Source organism: Sceloporus occidentalis, unplaced genomic scaffold, assembly GCF_023333645.1.
Source record: "Sceloporus occidentalis isolate IW3139 unplaced genomic scaffold, rSceOcc1.0.p SCAF_5, whole genome shotgun sequence".
In the NCBI taxonomy this organism is placed as follows: Eukaryota; Metazoa; Chordata; class Lepidosauria; order Squamata; family Phrynosomatidae; genus Sceloporus; species Sceloporus occidentalis.
Window position 1 is genome coordinate 51025518 of NW_028316985.1, and position 22113 is coordinate 51047630.

The 22113-nt window shown below is 40.0% G+C and overlaps 1 protein-coding gene across 6 annotated transcripts in view; it reads left to right on the forward strand.

Annotated features, from left to right (window-relative positions):
- Window positions 1–22113, forward strand: part of PPP1R12A (protein phosphatase 1 regulatory subunit 12A) — a 152038-nt gene that overhangs the window by 125227 nt on the left and 4698 nt on the right. For 5 of the 6 annotated variants that reach the window (XM_089524040.1, XM_089524037.1, XM_089524041.1 and 2 more), the window contains 6 exons: window positions 1263–1328; window positions 2288–2304; window positions 3763–3889; window positions 6472–6576; window positions 7407–7454; window positions 9506–9556. In XM_089524040.1, the coding sequence (XP_089380166.1) occupies window positions 1263–1328; window positions 2288–2304; window positions 3763–3889; window positions 6472–6576; window positions 7407–7454; window positions 9506–9556 (414 nt within the window). Of the gene's footprint in view, window positions 1–1262; window positions 1329–2287; window positions 2305–3762; window positions 3890–6471; window positions 6577–7406; window positions 7455–8784; window positions 8816–9505; window positions 9557–22113 lie in introns of all 6 variants that reach the window. The other variant, XM_089524039.1, reaches the window with a different exon arrangement.

The window sequence follows — 22113 nt, forward strand, 5'->3', positions numbered from 1 at the left end:
GGGCAAGTCAAACTCTCCGCCTCAGAGGACTCCTTCCTCTGAACAAATCTTGTCAAGAAAACCCCTTGATAGATTTTCTTTAGGGTTGCTATGAGTCAGAAATGATTTGAAGGCATGCAACAACAATAATGTGCTAGTTAGTATTTCATAATTAACAGCATGATTTGCATAATATACAATTTTGACTGGTTGAACTTTGGTGACTTTGGTGAACATTTGCTGCCTATCAGCTTCCGAGCAAGGTACAAGGTTCTAACCTTTAAAGTCCTACATGGCTTGGGTCCTGACTACTTGTGGGAGTGCCTCCTTCCATACAATCCACCCCGCACACTCCTGTCCTCTTGGAAGAATCTGCTACAACCTAAGAAGATCAGACTTTCAGCGGTGACCCAGAGGACCTTCTCGTCAGCCGCTCCCAGGCTCTGGAGCCATATCACCACCTTGGAAACCTTTAAAAAGGCTATTAAAACTAATCTCTTCCCGCAGGCCTTCCCAGACTAGGTTAGATCCATTAGACTTGCCTCCCCCCTCTATTGACACCTATATTGATACTGATACCAAAATTGATTGATACCATCACCCCCGTCCCCCACTCCTCTAGAGGAAGATTCATTTCTTGCACTAATCTGTCCAAAATTTCAATGTATTCCTATTGGATAGTTTAAATTTTTTCTGATGTTCAATCTGTTTTTATGATTGTGGGGAGGGTTGGGGTTTCGGGTTTTGTAAATTGTAATTTTTTATTGCTTTATGTTTTATTTATACTGTTGGAATCTGGTTTGATTCCTTTGTGAAAAAAGTGGAATACAAATAATAATAATTATTATTATTACTAGAAAATGGCATATTTATTAAGAGTGTGGAGAAGAGGCATGTGATAGAAAGGTTGAGTGAATACATGGGGCAGTGACAAAGAAAGGGGAAAGGGGGAAAGAACAGAAATAGCACTTTCGTGAAGGGGTCAAAGGGCAAGTGAACCTGGCACAGGCCAAATGAATACCAAGCTGAAAAGTGACAGTTCACCATTAAATGAAAAAGAGTTGGAAAGCAGGGAGACAAGAGAGGTGTCTCTCTATTAAATGAGAATGAAAATAATGGGTTTTTAACTTTGATGAAGTGATGTACTTTTACCAGTTATAAATTCAATAATGCCTGACAAATATGGACAAGTTTTAAAGGCAGTGTAAGCAAACTGTTCTTGCAATCCCTATTGTCCAAAATAGAAGCATACAGCACTAATTTAAATTGGGTTTCCCCCCCAGAGTGATGAAAATGAACAGGAGCACCAGTCTGATTCAGAAGAGGGAACAAATAAAAAAGAAGTACAGGTAATGGTTCTGTCTTGGTTTTCTAAGAAGGCTATGCTTTTACTTGAGTTTCTGTGAAAGAAAATGGTGTCCTCTGCTGTATAGCTTAGAATATATTCATGAACTTAGAATGCATGACAATTCACTCTGAATTTACTATAATTACACATAAATCTGTTAATATGCCCCATTTGATACTCTGCGTTGTCTACATTTTTCCAAGTACCACCAGTAGCACTACAGATAGACAGCAATTAACTATTTAACTAAATGCTGACTTGTGAATTTTAAGTGCATATTTTATAGAAGGCAAACTTCCATTTCATATTGCAGGACTATATCCTATTTAGCTTTGTACAGTGGGCCCTCCCCTTACGCGGAGGATCCGTTCTGGATCCCCCTGCGTAAGGGAAAATCTCTGTATGCTTGTGCTCCATTGGAAACAATGGGGTGCGTGCTTGTGGCTTGGGGCAGTGCATGCGCGCCATTGCTTTTATCATGTGGCTTCCACGTAAGCTGGAAGCCGCATATAGTGTGACCGCATATGGTGTGGGCGCACTATATTGTAATTGCTATGAATCGTGCAATAGTACATTTCATTGTAGTAGTGTCACAAAGAAGCTATTTATGCTTTGTCTGCTTGACATGAATATTCCATTTGAATCAACTTTCGTGTGTCTCTCTGAGGTCATACAAAGACTTTTGTGTTTGGGGAGGGACAGACCTGTTATTCAAAGGGAAAAGTTAAAAATCCCACAGGTGCAAATTAATTAACTGGTTGACATCTGGGCGGTGCATCCATCAGATATATTTAATCATTCATTTTGTTCTTGCAGTTAGGCATCTTTAAATGGTACATGAGAAGTAGAATCCATTGAATGGTTTCTCTTTCTAACTTTTATGAACTATATAGACTGTTGTGTTCTGAATAATTTGTTTGTCAAAGTCTTCTAAGATGTCTGTATCTCCTTTTTTTCCAGAGTGATAGTCTTTCAAGGTATGTACATTCTGTATGATTGGCTCTCTATAACATTTGTAATGCAGTTCTTAATTGTTTAATGCTGCTAGTGGTTTAAAAGTTTCAGGAGAATATGTAGGATACCTTTCAATCATTATCAAAACTGTAGAAAATTATATTGTATGTAAATTTGACAATGGCAGTACTTTTATGTTGTCGCATCTACAGTACATAACATGCACATTCAATTCATTCCAAGCAATGTGGTTCACTGGCTATAAATGGAATAGTTACAGCGTGGTTTACCAAATTGAAATCAAGATTTTAATTACTATTTCATATAAGTGGTTTCTCATCCAAGCTGTTGTATTTCACTTCACCATATGGCTAGGAGAAAAACCAGCTTATTGGACATGTGTTAGAGAAGAGTTCGGAGGATATTGTGGACAGCCAAAAAGACAAACAAATGGACCCTTGAACAAATCAAGCCTGAATTCTCCCTGGAAACCAAGGCCTGAAACAGACAGGACCTAAAGTGCGGCTTTTGGTTGCTTCAGGGATGTGGTGTGTTGCATGCAGATGACGCAAAGCAGCCGGAATCTGCAGAGTGGGTGCGCCAAGCCAGGGAAAGTTGGTACAAAAAGGAGCAATGAAAACCCATTCCTGCTGGCATCCTGTTTGGTAGTGCGGCGGCGGCCCACTTTGAGAGCAGGCTGTGCAGTCCTCTGGCTGCTCCTTTTGACCAGTCTGCTTCACCCCCAAGATAATCAAATTGAGGCTGTCGTATTTGGGCTACATCATGAAAAAGCATGACTCAATGGAAAAGGCAGTAATAAATACAATAATGCTTGGAATGGTAGAGGGTCATAGAAAAAAAGCAAGACCACATGCCAGATGGATAGATTCAACCAGGGACCCCACGGATCTAAATCTGTAGGACCTAAGTAGAGTCGTGGAGGAGAGGGAGGCTTGGAGACATCACATCCACAGAGCTGCCATGAGTTGAGGTAAACTTGAGGGCAGTTAACAAAAATCTCCCTTTATGAGCCCATTAGAGTTCTGAGATGGTCCAGAAAGTCTTACTCTCTGTCCCACCACCCTCTCAGGCTTGTCTGGTGGGAACAAAGAAGAGGGGCTTTTCAGTGGCTGCTCCCAGGCTTTAGGACTCCTTCCTGAAGAGAAACCAGGATAGCCCATCCCTGTTCTCTTTTTGAGAGTACATTTTCTAATATTGGGCTTTCTCAAACTGACAAAGATTGGGCTATATGATTCAGATTTTAAGGTTTTTATATCATTTTTAAATACATTTTAATATTTTTAATGTTTATATTTTTTTAACTCATGCATTTTAATGCTTTTGTGTTGTTTCTAATTTGTACTGTTTTACATTTGTTGTTAGCCACCTTGATCCCTAAATGTGGATAAATCAGGATAATAAATAAATAAAATCAGGACTGAACTGTGAAAACTTTAATTTTTAAAAATTGTTTGTTAAAGATATGAGACAGGATCATCAGGAGATCGCTATGATTCAGTACTAGGACGAACTGGTTACAATTACTTGGAAGACCGCAAATCGTATTCCAACAAGTCAGAAAAAGAAGATGCAGCAGATTTTAAAAAGGTAATTGACATGTACAGAATTCTTCTATTTATAGTCTGTGCCTGTATTTACTCAGTTTGTTCAACATATGTAGCTTGTGCAGGGGTGTGTGTGTGCGTATGCATATACCAAGCCGCTTGTTGACTTATGATGACTGCATACTCTGGTTTCTCTTCAGATCGTATCGTATGATGACTGCATGATTTCATTGGGGGTTTTTTTAGGCAGGGAATATTTATAGGTGGCTTTGCCAGTTCATTCCTCTGAAATATATAACATACAACACCTGGTATTGATTGGCAGTCTTCCATCCAGGTAGGGAGATTGGTCCTGGTGGGCAGTCTAATTTACTGGGGCGACCCTAATTAGCTTCTAAGATAAGACAGGATCTGGTACCTTTAAAGTATGGGTATGGCAATAAAGTGCATAAATTATGGAGGAGAGCTCTTTCTGCTTTTTTTCCCTTGGCCGTCCACTCAGCAATATACCTCCCTAGACATTGTCCAAACTGTTGCTGTTCCTGGTCCTTCCAAGAATTTTAGTGCCTGCTGTTTCTTTCATGATCCAAGTGAATTATACTGTGATGTCTACCAGCTCTATGCATTCTGTCACCTGCTGCAGTTTAACTAGTGCTTACAGCTGCCTTCATGAATCACATATAGATTCACCTGTCTTGTGCTGTTTTTATGTCTTAAATCTCAACTATTACTCTGATCCATTATCTTCTTCTGTGATTTAGGTCTTCTGTGATTTTTTCTTTATTTTCGCCTTTCTTGAGATGTTCTATACCACACTTCTCCCATTGTCGTACTGTTTTCACTGTCTGTCTCTACTTTACTGTCATTAGTCCCAATCCTATGTTACAGGAAACTGAAGGGCTTTGTCATTCATAATAACTTAGAGTACAGTCCTCCCTCCGTTCTTGCGGGTTTCGAACCTGCGTCCCTCGCTTATGTGTGAGGGAGGAATGGAGGGAGAAATAATGGAGCGTGTGTCCGAGGCATGCGCCCGCACTTCTGCAGGTGTGTGCCAATATTCAAGCCAATGGGCTTGAATATATGCGAAACTCCATTTTCATGGGGGGTGGGTCCGGAATGGATCCCTGGTGAAAACAGAGGATCGACTGTATATTGAAACTGATCTTTAAGTTACAATTTGTCTATATAGGAGCTGAGAAAGCAGATTGGTCCTGGGGGCTAGATTGCCTATCAGGACCATTCCAATTGGTTGGATGATTTCATAGAGTAGATCTTCACCCAAAGCCTAATCCCCGATGTCATCTAGCCCTGTTTTATTTTGCCTTCCTTTTTGTAGAATGATATTCAGCTGGCATTTGGAGGAGCATTTCATGCAGGCAATTTCTGAGTTCACTTGCAACTTGCTGTTCCCATTGGGACAATGATTGGGGAGCTAAGGGACATAGCTGGTGCCTGGAGAAGTCACTCCTTAGATGCCTGCTGGGTCTTGAGCCAGTTTGATTATTCTTGCGATTAATATGCTGACTCCAGTGATTACAAGATCGGCAGGTTGGCAGTTCCAGGCCCAAGTGCCATGTGATAGAGTGAGCTGCCATCATTATTCCCAGCTTCTGGCAAACTAGCAGTTTGAAAGTATGTAAAAGTGCAAGTAGATAAATAGGTACCTGTACTTTTGATGGCCACATGATCACAGAGTTGTATTTGACAATGGTGGCTCTTCGGCTTAGAAACGGAGTTGAGTTTCACCTTCTACAGTTGGACACAATGACCTTGTCAAAGGGGAAACTTTTAAACCTTTACCTTTAGCTTTCCTGATAAAGGAAGGTAATGTGAAGGAGCAAACTAGCCATGGCTTTGAAGAGTGCTTTCCAAGGCACTCAGGTGACTCCTGAGGCAACATTATTCCTCCTCCCTCCACTTTTACTCCTGCTCTCTCTCACTTTTGAGGGGTCAGGGCTTTGGAGGGGTATGTGATTTGCCTGAGGCCTCACATGCCAGGTGTGTTGTCCTGGCAGGATGAATTTGCCTCATGTGGCAGAAATTCTTCCATTTGTGTTACAGAGGCTTTTGTCTTTGAACAGATTATTTTGGGGATTGGAATCCTGCAGAATCTTTGATTGTCTTGTCCCTTGGCTATGCCACCCTACCCTGTTCACTTAGGTGTTTCTAAAAGGGGGGGGGGGTTGGTCAGTTGGCTTTTAGTACATAAGCTTGCTGTATGGAACTTGCATGCTCAGATGTAATATTCCATTAAGCATATGTCACAGGGCAGCAAAAGCTGAAGACTAATACTTTCTTGTCAAGCTCATCTATTTCCTCGAGGCCTATGGCTGGATGCTTTTGGAAAGAGATGAACTTTTTATTTGTTCTGGAAAGGGAATCCTTAATTCTTTGGAAATAAACTTTTTTAAAAGTTAAAAATAAATTATAAATGCCTTTTCTGCCATGTTATCACAGGTCTGTGTAGAGTTCTGGAAAATTTAAAGCTTGCACCCTATTGTGTAACATTTGAATTGGCCTGGCAAAGGTTTTGGACCTAATGTGGATTAGAATTCATATTATTAGCATAACATGCAGGTTTGAGTAATGAAATGGTTCTAAAAATATATATTTCATGTTTGCCAGCTTTATGAACAGATTGTAGCTGAAAATGAAAAACTGAAAGCACAGTTGCATGATACCAACATGGAACTGACAGATCTTAAATTGCAGCTAGAAAAGGCAACTCAGGTTTGTATTTCCATGCTCTTACTAAGATGTGCAGCACTAAGGATCTAAGAATTAGTTTGGCATTTACTTGATGTAGCAGTATGGTATTTAATAGGCAATTCTCATTTAACAATTTAGTCTCTTTTATTATAAACATGACACAAAAGGATTAAAAATACAAATCCATACCTGGCATGCCATATATTGGGATGATTCTGGTGAAACAGTGGCTTATATTCAGAGATATAGCTGTATTAGTCTGGAAAATCAATACAAAATGGGATCTTGTAGCACCCTCAAGACGAACTGAAAGAAAGAAGCTGGTTGCATGAGCTTTCACAGACTATTTTCTTAGATGTGTTTGGGGAAGTGTACAAGTCTACAAAGCCTCATGCTACCAGCTTCTTTCTCTCAGTTAGTCTCAGTGGTTTGTATTGTTAAGCAGCTTTGATCTTCTGGTGTTTGCCGCATAGTTTTCTGTATCTTGTAGCTTTTTCCAAAAGAACTTAAATCTCCTAATAAGAGTGTACTTTTTTGATTGACTGATTAATTACATTTTTATCCTGCCTTTCCTTAGGTGATATCAAGGTGGTATCTAGAGCTCCCCATCCCCAGATCTCCGAAGACCCAATCCATAGCTTTTAACAACTGCAGCACAATAGCTGTCAGTGAAACAGAAAAATGCCCATCAGCACAAATGATTCCAGAACTGTTTAGAATTCTGGCATGCTATAGGAAGGATGAATATATATTATTAATAGAGCAAAAAAATATATATTTTTCTGGATTATGTTTCTCTACTATGTGTCAGTATTGTGGATGACTCACATGATATTACTTATCTGTTTCAGCGGCAGGAAAGATTTGCTGATAGGTCTCTGCTAGAAATGGAAAAAAGGGTAAGTTTTCTTTCTTTTGTTCCAGAAAAGATTAAGTTAGTAAGCTGTTAAAAGTGCAGTCAATAAAACAATATGCCTATTATTTTATGTTTATGTCAATGTAGGAAGATGAGATCACTGCTAACAAGCTCTGATTCATCTGTCTTATTTCAGAATTTTCAGTAACCTTAAACTAGATTTGTCCAAACATATTTTGGACTACAATTCCCAAAGCCATAGTTCTGGGAGTCTTGACTTAGGGCTTCAGACTGTAGGCTACTTTTGTATAGATTATTTGTGTTTCCATGAAGTATCTTTTTGCGTAGTAAAGATCCAGCTTGGTTCAGAATTTTATGTTTGCATACATTGTTGAGCATTAGACAAAACTCAACAACATTTTATAGTGGATTTTGATTGAGGACCACTACTCCTGAGAGGGATGCAGTAGCTTAGTTATTAAGATGCCAGTTCTGACAATTGGAATGTTGGCAGTTCAAGGCCTGAGTGCTTCATAATGAGGTGAGCTCCTGTCACTAGTCCCAGTTTATGCCAACCTAGCAGTCTGAACGCAGGCAAATGCAAGTAGATAAATACCACTTCAGTGGGAAAGTAACAGCATTCCATGCAGTCATGCTGGCCACATGACCACCAGAGTCATCTTTGGACAATGCTGGCTCTTTGGCTTAGTAATGGAAATGAGAACTACCCCCTACAGTTCGTTATGACTAGACATTCATGTCAAGGGACTACCTTTACTTTTACCACTACTCCTACCCAGTAGTAAACCATGCCTACTTAAAATGTAGGATGCACAACACGATGTCTCAGCTGACATCACCTCTGGTCACTCTGATTTGTGGAGTCACATTAGTTGCAGTAGAACAAGACATCATGTACCAGTTTTTATTTGAACACATCAAAGATGTATGAGTGGTAAAAAGTGCAAATTACAGTTCAGCTGGCTGGTGCTGCTTTTTTAGTGTATGAAGCTTGTATGCTGCTTCCCCATTACACTGTGGTTCTGTTGTAGTTTCAGCATAATAGATAAAAAGTACTCATTAATAGAATAATACATTTCATTCCAAAACCTACTACTCTAAAATTGATCTTGCAGCTTTTTTTAAAGGGCTTATTGTCAGTTAACTCACCGTTACTTAACTGAGCACTGCTACAAGTGAAGTATTTTTCAGAAACCTAGTTAGTGCCAGAGGGAATTAAATAAATTAAAGGCTGACCACAGCAAACTGTTACTCTACTAAACCCATGAAATTCATTACTCAAATTCAATAACATTGCCTTGTAATTCACTTAACTATGATTAAACTAAATTCAAATGGTTTGTATCTGAAAGGTGACCGACAAGAGTCAGTATCAACGGGGCGGTATGATCTAACCAGAGTTTTACACACCTCAGCTGATGCTCTTCTTTTGCATAACACTGTTGAATGCAGATGTTCATGTACACTTTGCAGTAATCTGCTTTTGTCTTTCACACTTTGGAAATATTTGAGTGTTAATTGCTGGATAGAGCAGCTTTTTAAAATGAGATTCACTGCATTGTCTTAACATGAGGCAAAACTTAAGCTGTGAAAAAGACCCAGCCCTGTTGTTCATTGTATGACTGGTGATAGAATACGCGCTAGGATATATGCGCAATATTTCTACTACTTGGGTGCAATACAGAGCGCAAACTAACATTTGCTTGTTTGTGGTAACACATGCTTTCTGCATCTTTTTTCTAAAGAAGAGCTAGTATTTTACCTGCATCTCTTGTATGTTACGTTGAATTTCCACATAATCTAGTTAAAGGACAATAGCAAGCAGATGTTCCAAATACTGTTGCCTGTCCAGCTTTTCATAAAGAATGGTTTGTATTGGTGGAATTAAACTAAATTTAGTGCTGTTGTCTTTGTTTGAAATTGAAAGTAGTTTTTACACATCACTGGCCTCGCAAGTTCTCACTGTGCTTATGGATGTTTGATCTTTAAATTTGTAAGTGCACTATATTCACATTGTTTAATACAAATACCCATATTGTACTATTTGTTACTAATGTAAATACTTTTCTGCAGGAACGAAGAGCTCTAGAAAGGCGAATATCTGAAATGGAAGAGGAACTCAAAGTAAGTTATACACCAACTATTAGTGAGTGCCCTGTCTAGACATATGTGAAAACTTGCGCTTTTTATGAGGTACACATAAAGAAGTTCTTTCAATCTTGGAAGAATGTCTTATTCTTGCCTCAGTAACTCCAAATCAACAATAATATATTTTAGCATGCAGGAGTAAAAATACTATAGTCATTAAATGTCAGGAACTAAATAAGATATTAAGGACTTAATTAGCTGTGGGCAGTCCTGTGCACAGCAGGAACACAAAACAGAATTAAAAGAGTACAATTAAAATCCATGATTCAGACTTCTGTATAACAGCTTTGAGAGCATACTCATGGTTTAAAGCAAGAACTGAGAGGCTTGAGAAACAAGGGTAGTCATGTGTGATAAAAATGGACTGGAGCAGGCTAGGTTTCATTTCTTTGAGAAGGCTTCAGGGCTCAGGGTTCAAAAGCTTTTAAAAGAGATTAAATAAGGTAAGGGAAAGAAAAGGAGTGAGAAATCAAGGATTTTTCAGCCCTTTGTGAGTTCAGCTGGAGCACAATGGCTGCTTCCAAAAAGAGGTGTCTCAGTATGAATAGTTAAGTTGAAGTTAATTTTTGTGGGATCATAGTTGCCTTTCAGAAGATGTAGCTGGATTGAGGAAGCTTTTTATAGATAGCGTGGAGAAGCCTAGGAGAAAGCTAGGAGGCTTCATTTCACCAGAGTTCTTGGACAGCGAAAACAGAGCATCTTGGGAAAGGATGCTAATAAGGCTGTCCTTTAGCAGTAGTAGAACTTAAGAAGCCAGAAATGGATGTGATAGAAGAGCAGTGCTAATGCTGAAGAGGTTCTTTGACAAAGTTGGGGTAGAGTCAGAAAAACATCTATAATGTGCGCCCTTGCTGTCCACAGGGGATCTGTTCCAGATCCCGCTGCAGATAGTAAAAAACACAGGACCTTAAGTCCCATTCTTCTCAATAGGTGCATGCTCCACTTGTGCCACCACGTTTATGAGTTCCCATTCAGAAAGCTGGGGCTTGCTATTCATAGAAGCTCAGACCGCAGATGCCAAGTCTGCACTTAGTGCGGGCACACTATACAGATTAAAAGATGAAGTTGTTTCCACTTGTACAGAAAGCAAACTGTGGACTCTTGATATCTGCTAAGGTTTGGATCCAGGACCTCCTATGGATAACAAAATCTGTGGATGCTCAAATTCCATTAAATAGAATGATATGGTGAAACGAGGGTCAGTGTGGCATAGTGGTTTAAGTGTTGGACTACAACTCTGGAGACCCTGGTTCAATTCTTCACTTTGCCACAAAACCCACTGGGTGACCTTCAGCATGTTACATGCTCTCAGTCTCAGGGGAAGGCAATAGGAGGTCTCTTCAGAATAAATCTTGCCAAGAAAACCCCATGTAGGGTCACCATCAGAAACGACTTGAAGGCATGCCACAACAAAAGCAGCAACAGTGAAATGGTTTCCCTTATATAAAATGGCAAAATCAAGGCTTGCTTTTTTGGAATTTATATGTATATCTAAATATTTTCAAGCCATGGAGAAGGAATCAGTGGATACCAATGGCTGACACATAGGTTGAGTAGAGAGACAGTCTCTTTCTAGGCGAGTTTTCCTAGCACCCTCAAAAGATTTCATTCAAAAAGTAGGGAAAAGTAGGCATGTACTTTGGAAAAGGGAAGGAAAATCATCTATTCAGGGTAAATCCTATTCTTGGAATGGCATGGAGGAGCAGTCCCCCAGTCATGGGTTAAAACCCACATGCCAACAAACAATACAGGAGTCAAAATTCATTTCAGTTATATTCGTTAAGGCTCTTTCTTTTCCCAGTCAGTTTTTAATTTGCCTGCTAACCAGACATTAAAATCCCTTCCCTAACAAGTCAGTGATATTATCTAAGCAAATGGCAAGGAAATAAAGGAATAGCTAGGAGAATAGCATGGCACAGACAATCCAGGATAGTAAAAGAAAACAAACTGTGGTTTATAAAAAAGGCAAGTAGCGGTGCCTTGATTGTGGCCAAGCAGATTGGGGGATGTGAGAGGGCCAGTGCATATACAGTAGCTCAGATGGCCACTGCCCATCATGTCTATTTTTAACTTCAAGTGAAATGGAAGAAATAAAAATAAAATATGACAAGAAATGAGAACGCAAACAGGAGATGAAGGGGGAGGAACAGGAATTAGTGAAAACAATAAAAATTAAAGGAGAAAAAGCTTTAAAATCAGTTAAAACCTGCCCTAAGGAATTTGGAGAAAATTCCCCAAAGCCATCCAAATTTCAAGTGACCAATTCCAGGCAACATTTTGAAATAGCCAGTTTGACTATGCGGGGAGCAGTTCCCCCATCACCAAGCAACTAGCAGCCACCAATTGCAGCAAACCAGGTTTGCTTTAAAGGACAGTAAACAAATTAAAAGAGAAGGTGCAGACCAAGAACCCAGAGGGTTCAGAGCACCACTATTCAATACAGAAAGCATTAATATTCTAGAGGCATATGCAGAACATGCATATAGTGGGAGAAAAGCAGCACTGCTGAATGTTGCAAGCTCTGTGCAGACAGAAATTAGGAGTATTATTAAGGAGGCAGTCACAAATGAATTGGGAACAATTCTTTTTGCAACAAATAGCCAGTTTGCAAGGTTTAATCCAAATGGTTGGCAAACTCCATTAAATTTATTGCATATGATTAGCTGTTTCAGTTCTATGCAAGAAAAAATATATAATCAGCTGAAACCTGACTAAGGCTTCTGAAGATAATGGAGGTAAAGCATAGTAGTGACAATTTCTCTTCTTCAAGTGAGGAGGAAGAGAAAAAGGTGTCATACATTATTTAAGAATGAGGCAAATCCTATTTACCAGGCAATTATCAAAGTGATTGCTACTGCATAATTCCAGTTAAGCTTGGAGTACTATACTTATGGAGAAGAGTAAATAGTGACTTTTGAGTGTATGTAGCTCTTGTCTGTCAGCAGTCACACTTTATGTCTGATTGTTGAACCTCAGTCATGAGGTACTCATTTCTTATGGCAGTTACATTTCTGATGCCCAGTGTACCTGACGAATCCCTATGTTCACACTGAGGGGCTTCTGAGCACCTATTTTATATTTGATGACCCCACTGTCGGTCTCTCAAGACATCAAAAGTGCACATATGAGTACACACTTTCTCCCTTTTGCTAGTGGTGAACACTAAGGTGACAAGATAAGGCATTATACCAAACAGGCATGGCAGGTTTCCCTTGTCCACCTTAAGTTTTACTATTATTTATTATCAAGTATCTGAAACTTTTTTGACCCTACTACAAATCATCCCGGTACCTACTAGTGGATTCTGATCTACCTTGTGTCCTCCCCTGGCCCAGGATTGTGTTCGATATTGTTAAAAGTTATGACAGTGCAATAAAAAGAAATAAGTTTTTATTGTATTGCTTTAATATAGCTAGATAATTTTATCAAAATAAAGATATTTTCTAAAATACAGACAGAACATTTATGTAATTAAATAATAAGGTAGAAATGATATCTGTTGTATCTCCATTGTGAAAATACAGATTTCTTCCCTAGGGAAAGGAAAGCCTGAGAGACAGTGCTTACTTCTGTTGTAGTCTGGGTGGAATTACTAGAATAGTAAGGGGAAGCGCTGTCCAATTTCCCAGACCATCCTTGTGTGGCAAGCAATTAATCAGTTCTTGAACTCAAAGTTACAGTTAGAAAAAACATCCATCAGTGATTTTTATTCTTCTTTGTTCCTTACTTTCAAGAGGGCTAAGGAAGGAAAAATCTTCACAGGAAAAGGCAGCAGAATGACTTGCATGTCACCACTGCTCTTCTCTTCTCCCTTCAGGTGTGGGAAGCAAGCCAACCATTCCCCACCCCTGGCTAGGCAATATATGTTATTGAGGTATGAGTTACATTACCATCCTCACCTGCCTCCTCACGTGGTGAGAAAAAAACTTGGTCTTTCTTCAGAGTGTTAGAATATGGTCCCTTGTCTGAGTTGGCCCATGAAATGGCATCTGTAGGTAGTTCTGCTACAGATCTGTTGGTGCAGTATGCTAGTACAGCAGGCCCTTGATGTCCACTGTGGTTTTGTTTCAGGACCCCCTCTGGATACCAAAATCTATGGATGTTCAAGTCCCATTATGAACAACTCAAATGTTAGCTGGGGGAGGGGGGATTGAATATCTTCAAGCCATTGACTCTGTAGATGCAAAAAACCATGATACAGAGGACCGACAACTGTAATTGCATTTTTCCAGGGTTCCACTGTAGTGATGAAGGAAGGCAAACAAAATCTGCTGGCTTCAAGCATATTTCTACAATGCCTTCTTTGGTATCCACAAAACCTTTTTTGTTTGTTTGTTTGATTGATTTTACTTTGCCATCATCCCCTTCATATCCACAACACCTGCTTTTTTACTTTGCCACCATCCCCCACATTTACACCAGAGTAGTTATTGTTATTATTATTAACCTTTATTTATAAAGCGCTGTAAATTTACACAGCGCTGTACATAAATTTTTTAGTCAGACGGTTCCCTGCCCTCAGGCTTACAATCTAAAAGACACGACACAAAAGGAGAAGGGAGTGGTGATGGGGAATAGGATCAGGTCCAGCAGATCTTCTCCACCTCTGAGGCCTGGACCAAGGCAGATGGGCTGGAGGAAGGGCTTGGCTTCTTGATGGATGGTTAAAAGGAGGCTTCCTGGGTCAGAGAGGGGCTCACCTCTGGGAATGCTTCTCTAAACAATATAGGCGGGATACAAACCGCCGCTTTGCGGCGCTTCCCCGCTGTCGCCGTTTGCTCCGTGCGGGAGCTGCAGCAGCCAAACCGCGCGGCTCCTGTGCGGAGCAAAAAAGAAGCTCCATTTCGGAGCTTCTTTTTGTGGCGCCTCTATGATGTCGCAAGGCGCCGCTGGCGCATTTGCGATGTCATAGGCGCCGCGACACGTTTGGACGCTATGCGTCCAGTACGTAAAGATGGCAGCACCCATGTGGAAGGGGCGCTGCCATCTTGTACGTATAGGATACGTACTAGGGTTAGGGGGGTGCGGAAGCACCGCCCCTTCCTAACCCTAGTACATATCCTATACGTACTATATGGAGGTTTGTATCCCGCCATAGTCTTTAATTCAGTTTTGAAACTGGATAGAGAAGTGATGAGGTGTGCATGTGGGAGAAGAAGGTTCCAGGAGTAAGGGGCAGCAAGCGAGAAGGGACGAATTCGGGAGGGGGCAGTGGTAGTCCTACACTGTGACAGGAGACCTTGACTACCAGAGCGGAGGGTGCGAGTAGGAATGTAAGGAAAAAGAAGGTCAGATAAGTAAGGAGGGGCCAACCCATGGAGGGCTTTGAAAGTCAGTAACAAAAGCTTGTACCGGATGCGGAAGGGGAAGGGGAGCCAATGAAGGGAGGAGAAAAGAGGAGAAACATGGTCAAAGCGGCGAGCGGATATAACAATACGGGCAGCTGAATACTCGACAGAGATTAAAGGATGGAGGTGTGAAAGAGGAAGCCCTGTTAGAAGGAGGTTACAATAATCTAGTCGCGAAACCACTAGGGCATGGACCAGAGTCTTGGCAGTAGAGATTGAGAGGAATGGACGGATCTTGGCAATGTTGTGGAGAAAGAATCTACAGGTCTTGGCGGTGGCCTGGATCTGGGGAATAAATGACAGAGAAGAGTCAAAAATGAAGCCAAGACTGCAGGCTTGATGAACCGGTTGAATAGAAGTGTCGTCGACAGAAACAGAAAACGAATAATGAAGGGTGGGATTAGGTGGAAAGACGAGAAGCTCAGTCTTAGACATGTTGAGCTTCAAGCATCGAAGCCGCATCCACTGAGAGATGGCAGTCAGACAAGAAGAAACTTGGTGTTCAAGCCCCGTCGAAAGGTCAGAGGTGGAGAGATACAGCTGAGTGTCGTCGGCGTACAGATGATAGGAGAAACCAAAAGAACTGATGAGTTTACCTAGAGACAGTGTGTATAGAGAGAACAGAAGGGGACCCAAGACAGAGCCCTGGGGAACTCCAACAGATAGCAGAACAGAGGATGAAGTCTGACCACCCGTGACCACTGCAAAAGATCTATCTGACAAGTAAGATTTAAACCAGTTGAGAGCAGAGTCGGCGAACTCAAGGTCAGAAAGTAAATCAACCAGGAGACAGTGATCAACAGTGTCAAAGGCTGCAGACAAATCAAGAAGAATGAGTAGAGGCCGTTTGCCTTGGCCCGCAAGAGATCGTTTGAGATCTTGGTGAGGGCTATCTCTGTAGAGTGTCGTGGGCGGAAGCCAGATTGGAAAGGGTCCAGGATGGTTCACCAACAAGATTCTACCCACAGAGAATAGTGAAGGTAATAACTCCCCACTGGATTTTGTAGGCTTCTCCTATTTCCCACCTTACTTTAACCTCAGTAGAGCAGTGTGGATATTACTGCTTGCTTCCCTCTCCCCCACAATCATAGACATTTTCTGTTATGTCTTGAGAACAGCTCCCATACGAGGTTATAAGTAAGATGAAACAGATGCTAGCAGTTCAAATATGGACTGCCTCTTTCTCATCTTCCTGAATCCTTGCAGTAAAGGTAGTGGTATTATCTAGTTGCTGAGGTGCATATTGGGAAAAGCCCCTAAAGCTTTAGGTTACTCTTCAGTCTCAAGGGTTGTTGTGCTTCTTAGCTTCTCTTCAAACATCCTTACTCACTTAAATGTAGCACTGAAACACACTGTGTGTTGGTTGTTCATGTGAGATTAGAGACAGCATGTCTCTGAATTGCTTTCATTGCAAAGCAGTAGAAGAGGGCTGCTAAAGGTCTTACTTTGCCACCATCACCACTTTGAGGAATTGTTGCTGGAATAGGTAGGTAGGCCTGTTGTTGGTCCAAGCAACTATTTATCTTTTTCTTTAGCCTTGTTAGCCTCCTTCACCCACCAAAAATCTACTGCTGCTTAACTGCCTTACCTTTTTATATGGCCCACTCATTCCTGTCATTCCATGTTCACCTCTAAATTAATCCATCCATTCCTGTAATAGTGTTGGCCTGTGCATGACCAGAAAAGCAGATGTATGTGCATCTGCTCTGCTGGAAGTTCATTCTAGAAGGGAAATGGTAGCATGATAGCAAGTAGACCTCTACTGTAGTTGGTCTGGTCGGCAGACTTGGTAGAGACAGGAATGGGTTTTGTTTCAGGGGTTTTGAAAGACCGATCCAGGAACACAAATTAATATAAAATGTTAATAGTAATTTCAAAACCATTCATTAAATGTTAGTGATCAGAATAACAGCAGCAAATGAGTTTACCAACTCTCTTAGTTAGCTGCCACAGAAAATGAAGACGGTCTGTTCAGCCCTGCAGTGAGAATTCTGTTACCTCAAAGTCCTGTACTTCATGGTCATTGCACTAGCCTCAGAGGTGTGAGATATGTGGAGAAATGAGCCCTTTGTAGATATTACCATGCAGTCATAGCAGAGCACCACTACGATCAAGATTGTTTAGGACTTTAAAGACCAGCAGCAGCACTTAAAATTATATCTGGAAACTAGCTGAATACCATTACACCTCTCATAGTACAGGTATAATACATTTCTTTGATTTGCATCAGTTAAACATAAAGCACAAGCTGCAGTTCTGAAATGATTTCCAGAGGCAGCTCCAGAGTAATCTAAATCAAGATGTTTTCCACATATATGAAGAAGAGGCCAGATCATGGTTCAATAAGAGAAAAAGCAGCTGGTCTGTATCTGATAATTGATGCAGGAACGTAGCTAGGATTTTAGGAAGGGGGGGGTCCAGACGAAGTGCCACCATTATAATGGGGCTTGAGTGCGGCGGCACAGCAGCACATACCATTCATTTTTCTAATGGAAGGGGGGGGGGTCCGGACCCCAAGAACCCCCCCCCCCCCCCTTGGCTACATCCCTGATTGATGTCACTTAAGCATCTAGGAATACTCTGACTTTGAGAAGTGTAGACCTAATCTTTTTTGGATGGATGAGTGTAGTGTGAACACGTTTTCAAGTTAGATAATTTTCTCTTAAAGTGCTGGAACATAGAGAAGTATTGTATAGCTCCTCAAGTGTGATATATTAACATTCATCTTGGATATTTGTTTGCTTGTTGTTAGTTAGGAACATAATTGTATGACCTCATACAGAAATAACCCATTCATTATTGCACTGAAATTCTTTGGAAAGCTGTGTGCTATCACTAATAGTCCTTAAAGTATCCTTTGAATATTTTGCTTATATTCAGATGGAATTACTTACTGCTAAGAAAAGAATTCTGTTTACATCTTTTTCTTTTTTCTTTTAGTTGTCTTCACTTCTGATACATTTTCAGTATACTCATTGCATTTTTCTCACCTTCGTACCTATTCCTTTAATTCCTGCAGAAACAATATCAAGTAAAGCAAGTTCAGACTTTGAGGCATTTAAATGACCGACTGCTGACTGAGAATAGGGCCTTGACCAGAGTGGTTATGAAGCTGTCAGTTGCCTGCAGGCATCTACATTCTGTGGACTTGTAATTTTTCTTTTTCTTTTCTTTTTGTAGCCAGGCACTTGTTAAACCTCTGCTTGTGTCATGGCTTGCTGATCTTGCTAGTTATGCTTATGTATCTGAAGACTGGCTTATTGCTTAAGAAATAAGAAAGTTTGTCTTCCACACGTGGTTTCCAGCATTCCAAATCTACCCAATTATGAATATATTGATCCTAGAATTTAGTTCATTGTTGAGGAAACTTGTTTTTCATGTTCATTAAAATTGAGCCAGTTTATTCTTATATTAAATATGTGACCCTCAGGTCTTGTCTGCATGAGTGATAAACCCCTGAATTAGGTCTGGACTGTCTTCATAACATCCACACTTGATTCAGGGCTTCTTCACCCTAACCCACATTTAAACAACACACCATTTGCTGCAGGATTCTGGGAGGGCTTTAATGACAACAGTGGCTGTCTTTTCACTTGCAATACCTGTTCATTGCCCAGTGCCACCACTGCAGATCCCAAGTCACTCTGAGGTCAGAACAAGCCACATAGCATCGATAGCATGGCTGGGTGCCTTGGTCTGACTTCAGCAGAAGTGCTGGGCAACAAATAGGGACTTCGTTGGAAGGCAGCAACCTATTGTCACTAGGGAAATCCCACAAGGTAAGGGGAGAATTTGGCGGAAATTTGGGGCCAGAATGATCCAGGGGCAGCCTGGAGTACTGGCAAGTGTAAACAAGCTCTCAGCCTAGAGGTGCTAGGAAGGGCAATTTGAAAATGAGAGATATTATACTGTAATATACAATCAGCTCTCCCCATAGGCGGGCTTGCCTTCCGCGGCTTTGAGCTTACACAGAAGGCAAGCCTCAGCAGAAATAATGGGGTGTGTACCCACACTGCACACCCAATGCCCCATTATTTTCTATGGGGCTTGAGCATACGCTCTTTCCCCCATACGTTGTGGGGAGGGGGTGTCCAGAAAGAATCCCCTGCATCTGAGGAGGGCGGACGGTACTTCTTTTGGAGGTACATTAAAAAAAAGTGAGGAATTGAACTCTAAACCTTAATAGCATGCTGTGAATTGCCCTTTCACTGGAAGCAATGCATGTAAGAAGAAAAATGGGAAATGCTTCAATCCCATTATCTTGCAGTAACTGTTCATACAGTGTTTTGCATTAAGTTGAATCTATATTTTAATTGAATCTATATTGTAACTGCCTTGAGTCCCAGCCTTGGCAGGAGGAGGAGGAGGAGGAGGAGGAGGAGGAGGAGGAGGAGGAGGAGGAGGAGGAGGAGGAGGAGGAGGAGGAGGAGGATATTTTTGCCAATATAACGATATTGACATGTGCCTCATCAGAGTAAAAATTGTTAATAGTAAATACTTGTGATGGTTTCAACATCAGAAATATTTTATCTTCCCATTTATACCTCAGCCTTAGTGATCAGAAAAGTCTTTGATATTTTGTCTACCATTTCACTGGAGAAATGCCAGACATGTTCTTTCTGACCAAGAGAAATGGACTAGAGAAGTGTACTTTTGTCTCTCTTCCATAACGTGTGGATTTTGAATTCTTGGTACCACTAAAACAGTTCTCTTAAGAAGCTGGTAGCCATGAGTAAAAAATGTTTGCACACAGGTAGTAAATCAGACCTATTATCAAATTATGTGTGTTCATAAGTAAACACTTGCCTGTAGACAAGCTGAAGTGGATACAGCTGTTTTGCTATGCTAATGCTCTGATTGTGCATGTGTGCTCTAAGATGTTGAAGGAGAAAAATGCTGCTGTATATTTGCTTCATGTCAAGCAAGCCATCATTTAGCAAGGTTTATAGATAATAGCATTGAATCTAGAAAGACTATTTAGATATAATGGCTTGTATTAAATTTAGCTTTTGTTTAACGATGAAGTAGTTCAGTTGTACGCAGTGCTCTGTCAAATTACTAGCTAGTGTAATATAATGTTAAATGTTATCTTTCTTATTTTTTAAATAAATTTTATTAAAGACAAGTATATACATATAACATTAACATAATTACACAACAGAAAACCCATAACAAACAAACATTAATTAAAATAGCCATTATATTAGTATTTACTTGAACATAAAAATTACTTCCTGGATAACTATACTTATCTTCTCTGTTACCCAAAATAAATAAATAAATAAATAAAACCTAGCTTCCTGACATCTTTAAATTTTATCTGACTGTCCTTTGAATCATCTATATCTCTCTATATCTTATTCTCATTCCTTGTAGAACAAGTATATTATGTGCAAATCGACCCATTAAGAATGGCGATAAATATTATCTTTTTTTTTTTAAAGGATGGCAAGAATCCCTTTTCTAAAAACAAATGTGTCTTATTGTAATCAACCCTGAATGTGACTAAGACATGAATGACCAAAAACATGGAGGGCAAGATACAGTTTTTCAGAGCCCAACAATCAAAGCCCAACATAGAGCAGTAATCCCCTAGCACCCATTGGGACCTATCCTCCAGGAAGGACCAGACACTTATCTGAACAGTACATCTGAAACCATACTGGCAAGGCAGCTCTCAAAGTTTTAGTAGTTGGGAGTGTTGAAGGCATTGTGAATTTCAAAACACTCAACCAAGTTATGGTTCAGTTGACAAAGGCAGTTTCAACCAAGTACAGAGAGACTGGAAATCTGATACAATTATTCATTCAGGAAAATCCAACATTTGATTGGGTGCTGCACTCTGTGACCTTGCAGTACATAGACACGTTTGAGATTAGGTGCTAGTTATTTAAATCAAAGGCATGAAATATTGTTTCTTTGGAGGAGTCTTCTAACAAGCCTCCATGAGTCAGGACACTTAGTGAGGCATTTGTTGTCTCCATGACCCCAAATCTTTATCCTCTACTGAAAGATGTATTGTTTGCACATAGGTAGGCATCATTACTCCTAGGATTATATCCCTATTTTCACATTGTGCTGTCTCAAAGTTATCTATGGAACATTGACTTGATGGAGCCTCAGTATTAATGCTTTAATAGATTCTGTCATAACTATAGCATTTAATATATAGCATCAGAATCTGTTTTTTCAGTCAGAATATACAATTACAGATGAAGCCAGATTAATTTTGATATTCTTTGCGTGATTCCAATAATTTTGAATGGTTAAAGGGAGGGATAAAGGGATGGACAGTGGAAAATTTCTTACAATTGACTCTAGTACGACATTCAAGTGAAGTGTTGATCTTTCTAGTTGCTTCTTCAAGAAGGACAGAAGTATGTTCACATTGTTTTTACTGTCCCTCATTTCTTTATAGCCACTCATAAGTATTCCACATTCTTAAAACCTTGTAATCCTGCAAGTGGGGAATCTCTAATCATTGATCTTTGTAAGTCACTTAGGGAGCCTTTTGTTATTGTTTTGTTGAATATGTAGCAGCTCTTTAGATATATACATAAGCCCTTTACTTTTTGTTCCATGTTGAATGTGATGTGAATATCTATCTGTTTGATTATCTGGCAGTTATTGGATGGACTGCCTACTGCTAGTTTAGGACAGGTGCTTGTGGTTGGATCTGTGCTATTAATCAGAGCCAAATAGTTATATATCTGAACTGTTATATAGGAAACCTGTTTTTGGTGTTTCTGAATAATTATCCATCTATGTGCTTACCACAAGTAGTTGACAAAAATATTTGGCTGGCACACACAAACATTTGAACATGAAATATAAAACAACTGTAGCTCTCTCTGTATTTTTATCCCTGATGAGGTCTTCAAAAGTTTAGCAAGAGACCAAAAAAAAAAAAAAAGATAAATCATTGCTGCCCTGGGTACCTCTTAATACATTTTAAACCAAACATATTACTACTTTTCAAAATAATAGGTTGCAAAGAAAACACTTTCTAGATTTGAAAAAGGAATCTTAAAATACAGTTTTCCTGTATGTGAGGCAGAGCATTCCTGGTTAAACTGGTGAAATCTTTTATGACTAAATAATTTATTTTACAACTAAGTAAACTTAAATGTTTGCCTGCTTCTGATTGTATGGAAACTTGATTAAATGTTATGTCCCTTAGAACAA